The sequence below is a fragment of the Mus pahari genome, chromosome 20, assembly GCF_900095145.1.
Source record: "Mus pahari chromosome 20, PAHARI_EIJ_v1.1, whole genome shotgun sequence".
Taxonomy (NCBI): domain Eukaryota; kingdom Metazoa; phylum Chordata; class Mammalia; order Rodentia; family Muridae; genus Mus; species Mus pahari.
This window is the reverse complement of record NC_034609.1, coordinates 47,936,546-47,949,304: the sequence shown is the minus strand read 5'-3', so window position 1 is coordinate 47,949,304 and position 12,759 is coordinate 47,936,546. Positions and strand designations below refer to the sequence as shown.

Sequence of the window (12,759 nt, the reverse complement as noted above, 5' to 3'; positions counted from 1 at the left end):
GCCAATGCTCAGACTGATGGGGAGCTGACGCCACCGTGCCTCCGCCTGTCGACTCCCACAGCCCCCTCACTGCATAATCCACCTATCTCCTCAGCTCAGGTCTTTTCTGGATTCCACACCACTCTTGTATCCCACTATACAACCCCATAATCCATACTGTTAACGGTTTGTATATGCTAGGCCCAGGGAGTGGCACTTTTAGAAGGTGTGGCTCTGTTGGAGTGGGTGCGTCACTGTGGGTGTGGGCTATAAGACCCTCATCCTAGCTGCCTGGAGCGAGTATTCTGTTGGCAGCCTTCAGATGAAGATGTAAAGCTCTCAGCTCTTCCTGCACCATACCTGCCTTGATGCTGCCATGTCCTCACCTTGATGATAGTGGACTGAACCTGTAAGCCAGCCCCAATTAAATATTGTCCATATAAGAGTTGCCTTGGTCATGGTGTCTGTTGACAGCAGTAGAACCCTAAGCAAGCTTTTGTGTCCACCACAGCCTTGAATAACAAACCCCTCCAGAGTACTCTTGTATCCTGCCCCATACCAGCTCATGACCACTATTGCATGTTCATGTATGTGCATACATGTGTTCAGGTTTGTGTACACGTGCACGCATGGGGAGGAGACTAGAGGGTAGCCTCAGCTGCCATCCCTCAGGTACTATCTACCTTGCTGTTTGGTTTTAAATTTGTATATAGGGGCTGGAGAGATGGCTCAGCGGTTAAGAGCACTGACTGCTCTTTTAGAGGTTCTGAGTTCAAATCCCAGCAACCACATGGTGGCTCACAACCATCTGTAATCGGGTCTGATGCCCTCTTCTGGTGCATCTGGAGACAGCTACAGTGTACTTAGATATAATAATAATTTTTTTTTTTTTAAAAAATTGTATATAGGTGTTTGTACCTGCCACGTGTGTCTGTGTACTGCCTGCATGCTTGGTGTCCAGGGAGGGCAGAAGAGGATGATTGGGCCCCATGGAACACAGGTGGTTGTGAGCGGCCATGTGGGTGACAAGAATGGAACCCAACGACTAGTGCTCTTTCACCTCTGAGCTCTCCCCAGCTCCCCACCTTGCATTTTGAGACTGTCTCTCAGTGACCTGGAGCTAAGGAAGTAGAATAGGCTAGCAAGCTGGTGAGGCCCAGGGACCTACCCGCAGCTCTCCAGCACGGGCATTCAAGCTCTGGCCACTCGCTTCTCTTTCTCTTAAAGATCGCTTTATTAAAGAGGAAAACCAGTAGGGTAGGCAGGCTGAGAATCTTGGCTGCTGCTGGGAGCAGGGCGATGGATAAGAGGGAGAGAGAGCCATGTCTTGAGTTAGGGTCCCAGAAAGCAGGCAGATTTACAGTAGAGGTCAGCTCCTGGGAAATAAACTTCAACCCTCCCTCCCTTGAGAGCTTGTCTCCCTCAAAACCCAACCTACAGCCACCCCATCCCACTACTGAGTCCCATTCACTAGTCTTAGGAACAGTTGGACAGAGGGGAGCTACTTAAAGGTGGTACAGGCCTTTAATCCCAGCACTCAGGAGACGGAGGCAGGCAGATCTCCATGAGCTCAAAGCCAGTCTAGTGTACACAGTGGAGTCCAGATCATCAAGGGCTACACAGTGAGACCCTGTCTCAAAAAAATAAAATTTTAAAGTATCGTAGCTCAAGGAAGGACAGAGGTGAAGTTCTGGGCCACACTACCGAAGGGCATATGTTATCCCTGATGCTCAGTTTGGGATGTTTGCTTGGAGCTGTCCTGGAGTCCAGGTCAGGAATCCATGGACCATATAGAACAGGCTAGTGTTGGACTTGCTCCTGCATCGGCCTCCCAAGTGCTGAGATTACAAATGTGAGCCACTGCACCTGGCTTAACCCTATCTGGACTCCCAGTCTGCTTGCCTTCTGCAAAAACGAGTCTGTGATTAGAGCTGGCTCAGTTGGTAGAGCTTGCCACGTAAGCACGAGGACCCTAGTATGAGCCATGGACCTACGTAGAGAACAGGGTGTACTAAGGATTCCAGCAGTGTGGAGACTGACAGGTAGTCGTGGGGCTTGCTGGTCAGCCAGTCTAACTGGATTTACAGGTGCTAGGCCCATAAAGGAACATATCTCCAGCAGTGGTGCTGTGTGCACTCCTTTAATCCCAGCTCTTGGGAGACAGAGGCAGGCGGATCTCTGTGAGTTCAAGGCCAGTTTGGTCTACAGAGCAAGTTCTGGGACAGTCAAAGCTACACAGAGAAACCCTGTCTTGGAAAAAAAAAAATTTTTTTTGGAAGAACCTGTCTGGAAAAAGAAAAGTGGACAGCATCAGAAGAGCACTTGAAGTGACCTGCAACCTCCACATATATGTGCGTGCACACACATACACACACACTCACACACACATACACACCACACACAAATACACACCACACACACACATACACACCACACACATACATATACACCACACACACACACGTGCGTGCACACACATTTTTAAATGGAACTATAATTTCACTGTAGAAGTTGTGCTTTGTAATTTGAAACTACACCTTTACTTTGAGATTCAGGAGCAGACCAATACTTAGCCAGGGTCAGTCTGTGGGAATTCGGAAGTGACACCTCACTAGTGACCACAGAGCACACCCATCTTCTAGTTGTTGGCAGTGTCAAAAGAATTTATTTCAAATCTGTTTAAGAATGTGGTAAAACTCAAGTTTTCCAAAAAGTAATACAGGAAGTTCAACCAACCCCCAAGGACCAGAAAACACAGTGTTTGCAATTCAAAAAATACAAACGCTTGTGGATAGCTATACAAAAATTAGAAAAAAACTACTTTCCTTACCACTGCCCACCCCTCCGTGTTTTCAATGAGACATAAACAGCCACAGGACCAAGAGCTGCCACCAAATACCAACCACTGGGGACAGAATCTTTTCGGTAGGGAGAGTGGGGGAGAGAAGGCAAGGAAAGGCGGGGAAACGGGGCCAAACAACGGTACACAGCTTTCTGTTTCTGTTAAATTCCTTCGCCAACATTATACAAACACCGTTCATGCTCAGTGCGCCGCGCAGTGCAAAGGCGGCGGTTCTATATCATGCATTCACGTTTTATGTTGTGTCTACACCCTACTCTCCGCTGCACGAGACGGCGGGGTGCTTAGGAAGTCCAGTCTCCTGGGGCTTGGAAAGGCCACCGCAGGCCACTCCCGAATCTCCAGCAGCTGTCTCGGGGCCTGTGTAGCCTCTGCGCACAGCTGTGCCCAATGGTGCCCGGGTGGGGGTGGGGGTGCTTCTAGCCCTCCGACTCTGGGAGCTTTCCCAGAGCTGAGTTGACCACGGGTTCTCGGTGAGCATCACCACTAGAGGGCGGCATTTCACCTAGAGTCGGATCTCAGCTCCTCCCACCGAGCTCAGCCCCGCTCGTTCGTGGAAAAAGGTCAGGCTCCCACCCTTCTTAGCTTATGCCAGAAAATCCTGGCAGCACTCAGTTGTCTAAAATTCACTTGGGACCAGCCATCCCCTCGAAGTCCTAGTTTAGCTGTATGTCATAACACTCTCAGGTGACTTTCAAAGCCATCCCCACTGTTGGAAAACAAAAGCCAAATGCCAAGGGTTGGGGGAGTCCTAGAGACCAGAACTGAAGGGGGGGGAGCAAAAGTCTGGCTAATATATGTTCTTGGCTTAGGGGACAGCACATGCAGCTGCCTTTAGCACTTAGGATTTGGCCTGGTCAAGGCCCTGGAACATTACACTAACTCAGGCTCTCCACTAAAGGAATGTGCTTGCTGTGGTCATGTGAGTTGTCTGAAATGCCAGGCAGCAATGTGACAGGCAGCACTGCCCTGGTCCCGGGAAGCTTAGGTGACGATATTGTGGTTAGAGGACATAGTAACAACCACCCAGGTCAGATGCACTAAATGAGCCATTTAGCCCGGACCTTACTGTTGAGACTGTTCCATGATCCACACAGTAGAGAGGAGGTAGGTTGGTGTGACCAGTCCTATTGCAGGGAGGGATACTGAGGCACGGAACAGTTAGGAGATTCATCCCACAGCATGCCATGAGCCAACACCAAAGCCAGCTTAAGAGGTAAGCAGAGGGGGCTACTCTGCGCGCCAACCTCTGGCTGTGCCTCAAGCCTCCTCTTTACCTCGTCATTCACCTCTCTCCCCTCAGCCAGGAGCCCATGCCAGACTGGCAGTGACAACTGGCTTTTCCTGGGGGTACCAGAGTTCCCAGGACTAGTGTGGGCGTTGGAAGTCTTTTAACAATATAGGCAAGAATTCTTTAACCCCTTGAGGGCCCCAGACCCATTAAGATGTCCCTGTTCCTTCCAGTAAACTGTGGCCAAGGAAAGGGAAGTTTCCCTTTGCAAGAATGGAGATGGGAGTTGGGGGAAATGTGAGTCCTTTGCTCCTCACTGAAGACCTGTGAGGAATTCTTAGGTTGGGTTAACACTAGGCCGATGGCTTTGGGATAGACCTGTGTGACACAGGAAGCAGTACCCACCAACGCTACGAATGTCAACATCCAACGAATCGGCCTGACCCAGATCCAGGTCAGCCCCAAGGGGGCATCTGGATGTCCTTAGCTATTGGGGGTTGTCACACTAACTGGGGGCACTCTTCGCATCTGGAGAGTAGAGGCCAGGGGTGCTTAATGCTCTCCAGCACCCAGGCCCCACCCCAAAATCAGGAGAGAAACAAAACCCTGGGTTCACCCCTACTGTCCTGTGACGGTGTTCTTGAGACTCCCCCACACACACATGGTTTCGTCCACCCCCTTCACCTCTGCAACGGGGCCACAGGGTGAAAGGCAAACCCGGGCCAGCTGTACTGAATCATGTCTCCACTCAAGGAGCAAGCCTTTCACTCAAAGAAGGCAGGCTGACATGCTGCCCCTGGGGAAGGGACGTGCACATGGTCACTGACCTGAGAGGGGTTACGGTACCTTTCACAGAAGACAGGGCTCAGCAAAGTGGGCCCCCCCACCCCTCCTCTCACAGAATTTGTCCACGTTTCAGGGCCCACCCTGCTATCAGCATACTGCTCCCTGGCTCTGGGTTCCTTCAGGTCACAGGGCAGCTAAGGACATTTTGGAACCACATAAAGATCTGAAGGTACAGCCTGGACCACACACAGTGTGAGACTGCCAAGGTTGGTGCCTGTCTCCTAAAACTGGGGCTGTGTTCCCAGACAGGACAGAGAAGGAAAGAAAAGACTGCCCTGAAGGCGCTGCTGTCCTGCTGAGAGGAAAGAGGTGCTGTGTGTGGGGTAAGTGCCAGCGGATACTTGTCAAGGGCATTCACTCAAAAGGAATTGGCACTCACTGACCCACCCAGAGAACAGGCTCCGGAGCTGAATTTGATAGACTTACCCAGAGGTCTTTCTTAGTGGCTCACCAAGGAAGGCCTTACACTGGCATCATTTATATACAGCAGTGGCACCTCAGTGCCAGATGCTAAGGACTCCATGTGATAGAACCCCATGATCCCAGGGCCTTGCCACTTTTCCGATTGCCTCAAACCCGAATCGTGAGACCCTGTCCCACCCTACTCTCCTCCATGCGTTCTTGTCCCTGAAAGGTGCCCTGTGCAGAAGGCAGGGGAGAGGTGGCTGTGCAGGGCTGCCTGGGCTGTCCCTGGCACCAGCGTATTGCTTCTTGGCTCCAGTGAGCAAAGGGAGACAGCTAACCCCGCCCACTTATACTCCTATGGGAGACAGCTAGCCCTGCCCACTTATACTCCTGTGGGGGGCAGGGAACTGGCTCTGCCTTGCTCAACCCCAGGGGACCTCCTTAAAGAGGTCACCTGAGTTGGATGTGGTGCTCACCTCTGTAATCCCAGTACTCAGGAGGCTGAGGCAGGAGGATTGCTGTAAGTTCAAGGCTAGCCTGAGCTGTATAGTGAATTCCAGGCCAGCCTAGGCTACAGTGTGAGACCATGTCTCAAACAAAACAAAAAGAAAAAAGAGGAGGAGGAAGAAGAGGAAGAAGAAAAGAAGGAGAAAGAAGAGGAAGAGGAAGAAGAGGAGGAGAGGAGGAGGAAGAAGAGGAAGAAGAGAAGAGGAGGGGAAGAGGAGGGGAAGAGGAGGAGGAAGAAGAAGGAAGAAGGAGGGGAGGGGAAGAAGAAGAGGAAGAGGAGGAGGAAGAGAAGGAGAAAGAGAAGGAAGAAAAGGAAGAAGAGAAGAAAGAGGAAGAACAGGAGGAGGAAGAAGAGGAGGGGGAGGAGGAGGGGGAGGAGGAGGAGGAGGAAAGTGGCCTCCTGAAGAGTTGGAGGCTCAGTGCAAGGCCAAGGCCATGGGTTGGGTTCTCCAGCACCAAAATAATAATAATAATAATAATAATAATAATAATAATAATAATGATAATGATAATAAAGAAAAAAAAGAAAAAGTCACCTGGGATTGTGGTCACTTTCTCATCTCCCCAAAGCCACCCACAGGTGCAGATATGCTCAAGTGACTCCTGCTTCCCAGGAAGGTGATTGGCCCAGGCTTTGAGACTGTAAAGCTTCTCTGTGTCCAGTCTTTCTGCCCCGTTCTCACTCCAGGGTTTCTGGTTTCTCTTCTACAAGACACCCAAATCCCTGGACCACCCCTGACCACAGCTTCCTGGGCCAGGAAGGCCGAGGTTCCTCCGTGTTCTTCCCTTTGATGTACCTGTGCCTCCCCTTCAGAGCTGTGGCTGTGGCCAAAGCTGTAGGAAAGGGACAACGGAAACTGCAGAGCAACTGAGGATGCGGCGGCAGCGGTGGCCGGGGTCCTGTGGCTGCCCTGAGGGCTGGAGATGGAGCCAGGAGCCAGAGACCACTTAGCAGGAAGAGGGTCCAGAGAGGCCAAGGCTATGCCTGTGCAATGAAGATGGCCTCAGGGCCCAGTGCGGAGGCTGGACAGTGCTGAAGGGCTCCTGGTGACATTGGAGAGTTTGAGGAAACAAGGACCAAGAGAAAGAATTCTGAGGTAGGACTGGCGGGTCTGTGCTGCCCAGTAGTGGGTACTTGGGAATCGGTGCAGGGCCTGAGCACAGAATCGGCTAGGAAGCACAGTTGGGGTCGGTGTGCAGGTACGTCTGATAAAAACAGCCCCGCTGACAGGCAAGTCATTTCTCTGTGTAGAACGAAACGCCCGATGAGACGAGTTCTTTGCAAGGGACAGAGCAAGGTTGCTACCAGGCAGAGCTGGCGACTGCAGGAGAGAGACAGGAAGTGAGCACACAGGGCTGGAAGGCAGGATGACTCCGCGTGGAGCTCCCCCACAAGGGCAGTGCTCCTCGGAAGAAGGAAGACTCGGCTGCGTCCCAGGGAACCCTGGCTCATGTGGAAAGAGAAGTTGTAGGGTGTCGCCATCTAGTTTCAGCCTTTCTCTGGGGTCTCATCGTGACAGAGCCACCCCTGTTGCCACCAGGGTCGCTTCTTGAGTTTATGATGCTTCAAAGAGGGCACTGGGTGAAGCCGGAAGGGCTGGCTGCGATGCACGGTCTGTCTTCCCAGGGTCTGCTGCCTCTGTGTTCAAGGCCCGGCCCAGGAAGGCAGTGCAGATTTATGTCCGTCAATTTCTGTGGAAGCAGGTTCTAGAAAAAGCCACCACTGTGCAAAGATGTGTCACTGTCTTGGATTCCAGTGTTTCCACTCATAACTAAGAACTGAATGAATAAAATATAATATTGTTACACACGTGTATGTGTGTGTGTGTGAGTGGTGTGTGTGTGTGTGTGTGTGTGTGTGTGTGNGAGAGAGAGAGAGAGAGAGAGAGAGAGAGAGAGAGAGAGAGAGAGAGGTTGACAGCACATGGGTAATGATACAGACCCTAAGGAAGCCCTTCTGAAGGGTCCTAGCAGTTCATTAATGACTAATGTCCCTTTCAAATTAGTTTGCAGTGTATTGGAAACTGCATATCCCAGAGGCTCAAGGTCAGTTTCTTCCCGCAGAGGTGACAAACTGCCAGCCTGGGACTCCAGAAGGAACAGAGTCCTCGCAGTGGGTTACACGCAGGCATGGAGTAACATCACGGGGCTGATCCATCCTGGGGTACCAGTCTCAGAGTCTGCCTTCTCTCCCTCCAGGAAAACAAAAACAAAAAAGAGGAAATCAAAGTTTTAAAACATGTCAGAAAACATAAGCCAGAAACAAAAGGTGTCCGTCCGGAATACTGTCTTGAGGGCACCCTGGGGGCCATAGCCCTGTGGCATTGAGGTGAAAGGCCACTCCTTATATAGGCGGCCACAGTATGGTTGTGGGACTGGCATCTGATTCATTCTCAGTTCCCCCAGAAAAGCATCTTCAGACGTCCGCTGGCTGCTGGCACCCAGGACCTTCTGTTATGCCCTGGTCCTCCGTGAGGCCCTCCATCACGGCCAGCTAGGCAGCGGGAGCCACCAGGCTAGTTGCCTGACAGCTTTGGCCGTCCCAGATTTGTTGGCACCTCCAGTCCTGTGTGCAGGGTGACCTGGAAAAGATGAAACCAGCAGGGGTTGGTTGGGTGGCAGAGAGCTTGCACAGGCACAGTACGTACAAGACCCCGGGGTCCCACTCCTAACACAGGAGGAAGAGGCAGAAGACAGAGGAGATAGAGGAGCGGGAATGAGGGGCAGGAGAGACTGGCTGTAGCACAGAGCATCAGACACAGCACCTGGACCACGAGCCTGAGAACTCCTGCTATGGATTTCATTACTCATCTGTCCTGCACAGGGCTAAGGCCCATGGCGCCTTGGGCTTCCTGCCTCATAACGGGAGCTACAGTGCCGAGCAGCTGGGTTCACTGGCTGGAGCCTCCGGAGCCCTGTGGCTGAGTCTGTGCCTGCTGCTGTCTCTTCCAGCTCACACTGTGACCCTCAAATCGCCCCTTCAAGTAACCAACACCGGACCATTGTGGAAACAGTTGCAGGGCAGTAGACACGTGGCAGGTCCCTTGATAGCTCCAGGGACAGAGGGAATCTGTTAGAAGCAAAGGATGCCCCCATCTGGCCCATGCTAGGAGCTCCTGTGCCATAGGAATCCCTGGGGCACTGAGCCCCTGCTCCTTCCTGGAGCCCCACAGAGCCTGTTTGCTCCAAATGATCATAAGTACAGTCCTTAGGCCCCACCCCTATCCCCAACGATGCTCATAGAGGCTAGCAGGCAGACTGCCTATCTGATGAGTGAGGTGGCCCATTCTCAGTACAGTACTCATTATTCAGGAAGCAGAGAAGTGGGCGGGCCCGGGCGGGCCAACTGTGGCTCTGAGGGTACCTGCACGTTCCGGTTGAGGCTGAGGGCAGGCATGAAGACCCCATCCACGTGGCTGAAGGCTGTGGGGCCCTGCTGTTGCCCATTGATGAAGAAGGTCAGAGTGTGTTTGTTCAGGTCCAGCAGGACGCCCACAGTGGCCCCCTTGCACACACCGCCTTCAGTCCTGGGAAGATAAACCAGGAAAGCCTGTCATCACACCCAGGTCATGGTGTGACAGTAACTCAGGACACCTTCAGTCAAACCTAGCCACCAAGTGTGTGTGTGTGTGTGTGCCACAAGAGAACACAGCCCTAAGAGACCAAGGCTACTCAGCCCCTTCTTATCCACAGCGTCTGAGACCTACACGCCAGGGAGGCTGTGGCTAAGTGGATCTCCCCTGAAACCACAGGATACCAAGCATGGGCACAGAAGAGAACTAGCGTGGTCATCTTTCTATTTGTAGTCCTGTGATGACCCTGAGCCAGATGGAGATGCAGATACCAAGGCCCAGAGACATTTGAAAAGACATACCCCTTCAGTTCCCCTGCCCAGAACCATCCCGGGGAACCGACGGGATGCGGCGAGAGAGGCACACGCAGAACTGGGAATCTCAGTCAGCACTCCGAGGGTGACTGCTCTAGTTTTGGAACACTTGATGAATGTCGGGACTGTGGTGTTTCTGGGATGTAAAAATCTGTCTTTGAGTGGGGAGGAACTTTAAGTAATAGACCTGGAAGTCTTTGCCTAGAACCAGCCCTCTGTGCCCTTCAGCAGACTTGCCCTTCATTGACTAAGGGTTCCCTTGACATGACCTTGTTCAGCTCTTGGAGGAAACTGAGTCCTCGGTTAGGATTGAGCCAGGGGCAGAAGTGAGAAGCGAGTAGCGACCCTGACATGAATTCTTCACAAGGACCTGGTGGAAAGAGCTGGTGATCTGGAGGTGCCTTAGGGCCAAGTGGAGAAGCAGCCAACAGACTGGGCAGTCGGTGCAATTCTAATTAAGGCCACCAGATGGCACTAGTAACAAGTCTGACCTGCCAGTTTTCCACGAACCCACCCCCTATGATCAAAGTCAGGTCTGGGAGCAGGGTCTGGCTTCTGAGAAAGCTTTTGCCCGGAAAAAAAAAAAAAAAAACACCCAATGCATGCTCGAATTCATTACTGCCACTATCAGAATGTCTAGGTACTGGGCTTGCTCAAGCACACAGGCATGGAACTGGTAGGCCAGGGTGGTCTTGGCCCCTTTGTGGGTTAGAGGTGGAGGGAGGTCACCTGATAGAAGTAAATCGATATCCTCTGGTCGGCCTCGTCACTTAGTCTGCAGTACCTGGCCAGACTATTTTACTTGTTTAACCTGTAGTGCCTGGTAAGTTCCACAACCCAGCTTAAGAGTCTAGCTGCTGCCTCTCCCATAATCCTTTGGAGCCGAGAAAAGATAGTGGTCAGGTAGGGGGACCTGAGGGTCCTCAGGCAAGTTCCTGGCCAAACTAGACCTGGCTTTCCTGGGAGAGAAGCTGGGTTACTCATTGTGAAGACAGCAGTCAGAGCTGCTTGGAAGAGCAGCAAGAACACAGGAGCCCTGGGGGCAGCCCGGCCCTGCCAGGAGCCCAGTGAGATCAGCTCTTTGAGACTGGGCTTCTTTACTCTTTCCCTGGGGGCAGCGCCAGGGTCATTCCAGGCAAAGCAGCAGCCGTGGCAATGACTCCTCGTCCCTCTGCGGGGAAACAAGTATCCCATTAGCTCTGCGCAGTGACTCAGGCTTAGCAAGACGGTTTGCAGAGAAAACTGGAGCAAGACCAGTAAGAAAACTGCAAATTAGAGCTCTCGGCAGAAAGGCACTACTGTGAGGCCAGCTGGGGGACGGAGAGCCACTGAGCCAGAACTGTCCCCCAGCCCCCAGGCCATCAAGTGCATTCAGTCATGACACAGGCAAATGGTTCACACTTCGCCCAGTCTTCCTCCAACCCCTTGGAACTACAGAACAAAGTATGTAAAAAGTGGCCCCTTCCACGGACCTGAGCGAGCTTAGGTCCACATGATTCACCCATCTGTATAACTACAGTGTACTCATATACATAAAATAAATAAATAAATCTTTAAAAAAAAACAAAAAACAAAAAACAAAAAGCAGCTCCTCCCCAACACCTGGGGTCTACAAGAAGCTTGTCCCCACCCCTGAATCCGCGGGTGGGGTGGAGGGCAGGGCGACGCACCTGTTGGTGTGGGAGTTACAGTGCATGAACCAGCTGCGGTTGTTGTCCACATACATGGCCCAGGCCTTGTCATCCTTGCCTAGCATCATATCCTTGACCACGCTGGCCCTGGCCACCCCGAAGGCTGGGTCCGGGTGGTTGTCATAGCGGTCCACGTGCAGCTCCCAGTAGTGCACACCTTTGGAGAAGGCGGCTGTGCCTAGCACCACCCGGTCATCGTAGCTGCTGCAGGTGGCCGTCTGGTTGTCGTTGGACAAGATGATGTCCCGATGGCCAGAGTTGGGGTCAAAGGTGAACCAGGCCACTGGAAAGGAAGAAGGCAGAAAAAGCAGGCTCAAGCATCTCTCCATTTCCTCCTCCCATCTTTTCCCCAACACAACACAAATTTTTCTGTATAGCCAAGGTGCCTGACAGACTTGTTTGCTCCTAGCAAAGTCGATTCATCATCGCCGGCAGTGGTCTATGTGGGATACACACACACTCACACATTCACATATACACAGTCACACTCTGTGCTGATTGGCTTTTGTCAACTTGACAGAAATCTAGTTCATCTGGGAAGAGGGAACCTAGATTCAGAAAATGCCTCTATAAGATTTGCCCGGGGCTGGAGAGATGACTCGGTGGTTAAGAGCACTGACTGCTCTGCCAAAGGTCCTGAGTTCAAGTCCCAGCAACCCCGTGGTGGCTCACAACCATCCATAATGAGATCTGATGCCCTCTTCTAGGGTGTCTGAAGACAGCTACAGTGTACCTACATATAATAAATAAATAAATCTTAAAAAAAAAAAAGATTTGCCCATAGGCAAGTCCATGGGAGTATTGTCCTGACTCAAGATTGACAGGGGAGGGCCCAATCCACTGCAGGCGGTAGGCAGGTGGTTCTGAGTTATATTAGAAAGCAGGATGAACAAGCCAGCAAGCAGCACCCCTCCATGGCCTCTGTTTCAGTTCCTGCCCTGACTTCTACAGTTGTAAAATGAAATAAATCCCTTCCTCCCCCGGTTGATTTTGGTCATAGCCTTTGTCTCAGCAACAGAACCACCCTCCCCCCTTCCCCTGCTCCGTGTCTCTGTGTTGCCCAAGTTTCCCTTCCACAGACCCAGCCTCACTAGGGAGCACAGACATGCAGGCCGATTGGCCCACAGCCAGGTCTATTTCCTGGAGCTCTGACTTCTACCTTCTTCTCAAATGACCCAGGCACTGTTAGAAGTGACAGAGGAAGTATTTAACCATGACCCACCCTGTAGGTAGGAGACTGAAACACAAAGAGGAGACGAGATGTGGTCAAGGTCACAACTCTTTTTTTTGTTGTTGTTGTTGGGTTTTTTTTGTTTGTTTGTTTGTTTGCTTGTTTTCGAGACAGGGTTTCTCT

General features: G+C 51.9%; 1 protein-coding gene across 2 annotated transcripts in view; it reads right to left on the bottom strand.

Moving 5' to 3' along the window:
- Window positions 1-8,091: 8,091 nt before the first annotated feature.
- Window positions 8,092-12,759, bottom strand: part of Trim67 (tripartite motif containing 67) — a 32,078-nt gene continuing 27,410 nt past the window's right edge. For both annotated transcript variants that reach the window (XM_021220266.2, XM_021220267.2), the window contains exons 8-10: window positions 11,385-11,688; window positions 9,193-9,355; window positions 8,092-8,410 (exon numbers count right to left, since the gene is read on the bottom strand). In XM_021220266.2, coding sequence (XP_021075925.1) covers window positions 8,345-8,410; window positions 9,193-9,355; window positions 11,385-11,688 — 533 coding nt within the window. In that variant the 3' untranslated portion in view covers window positions 8,092-8,344. The remainder of the gene's footprint in view (window positions 8,411-9,192; window positions 9,356-11,384; window positions 11,689-12,759) is intronic.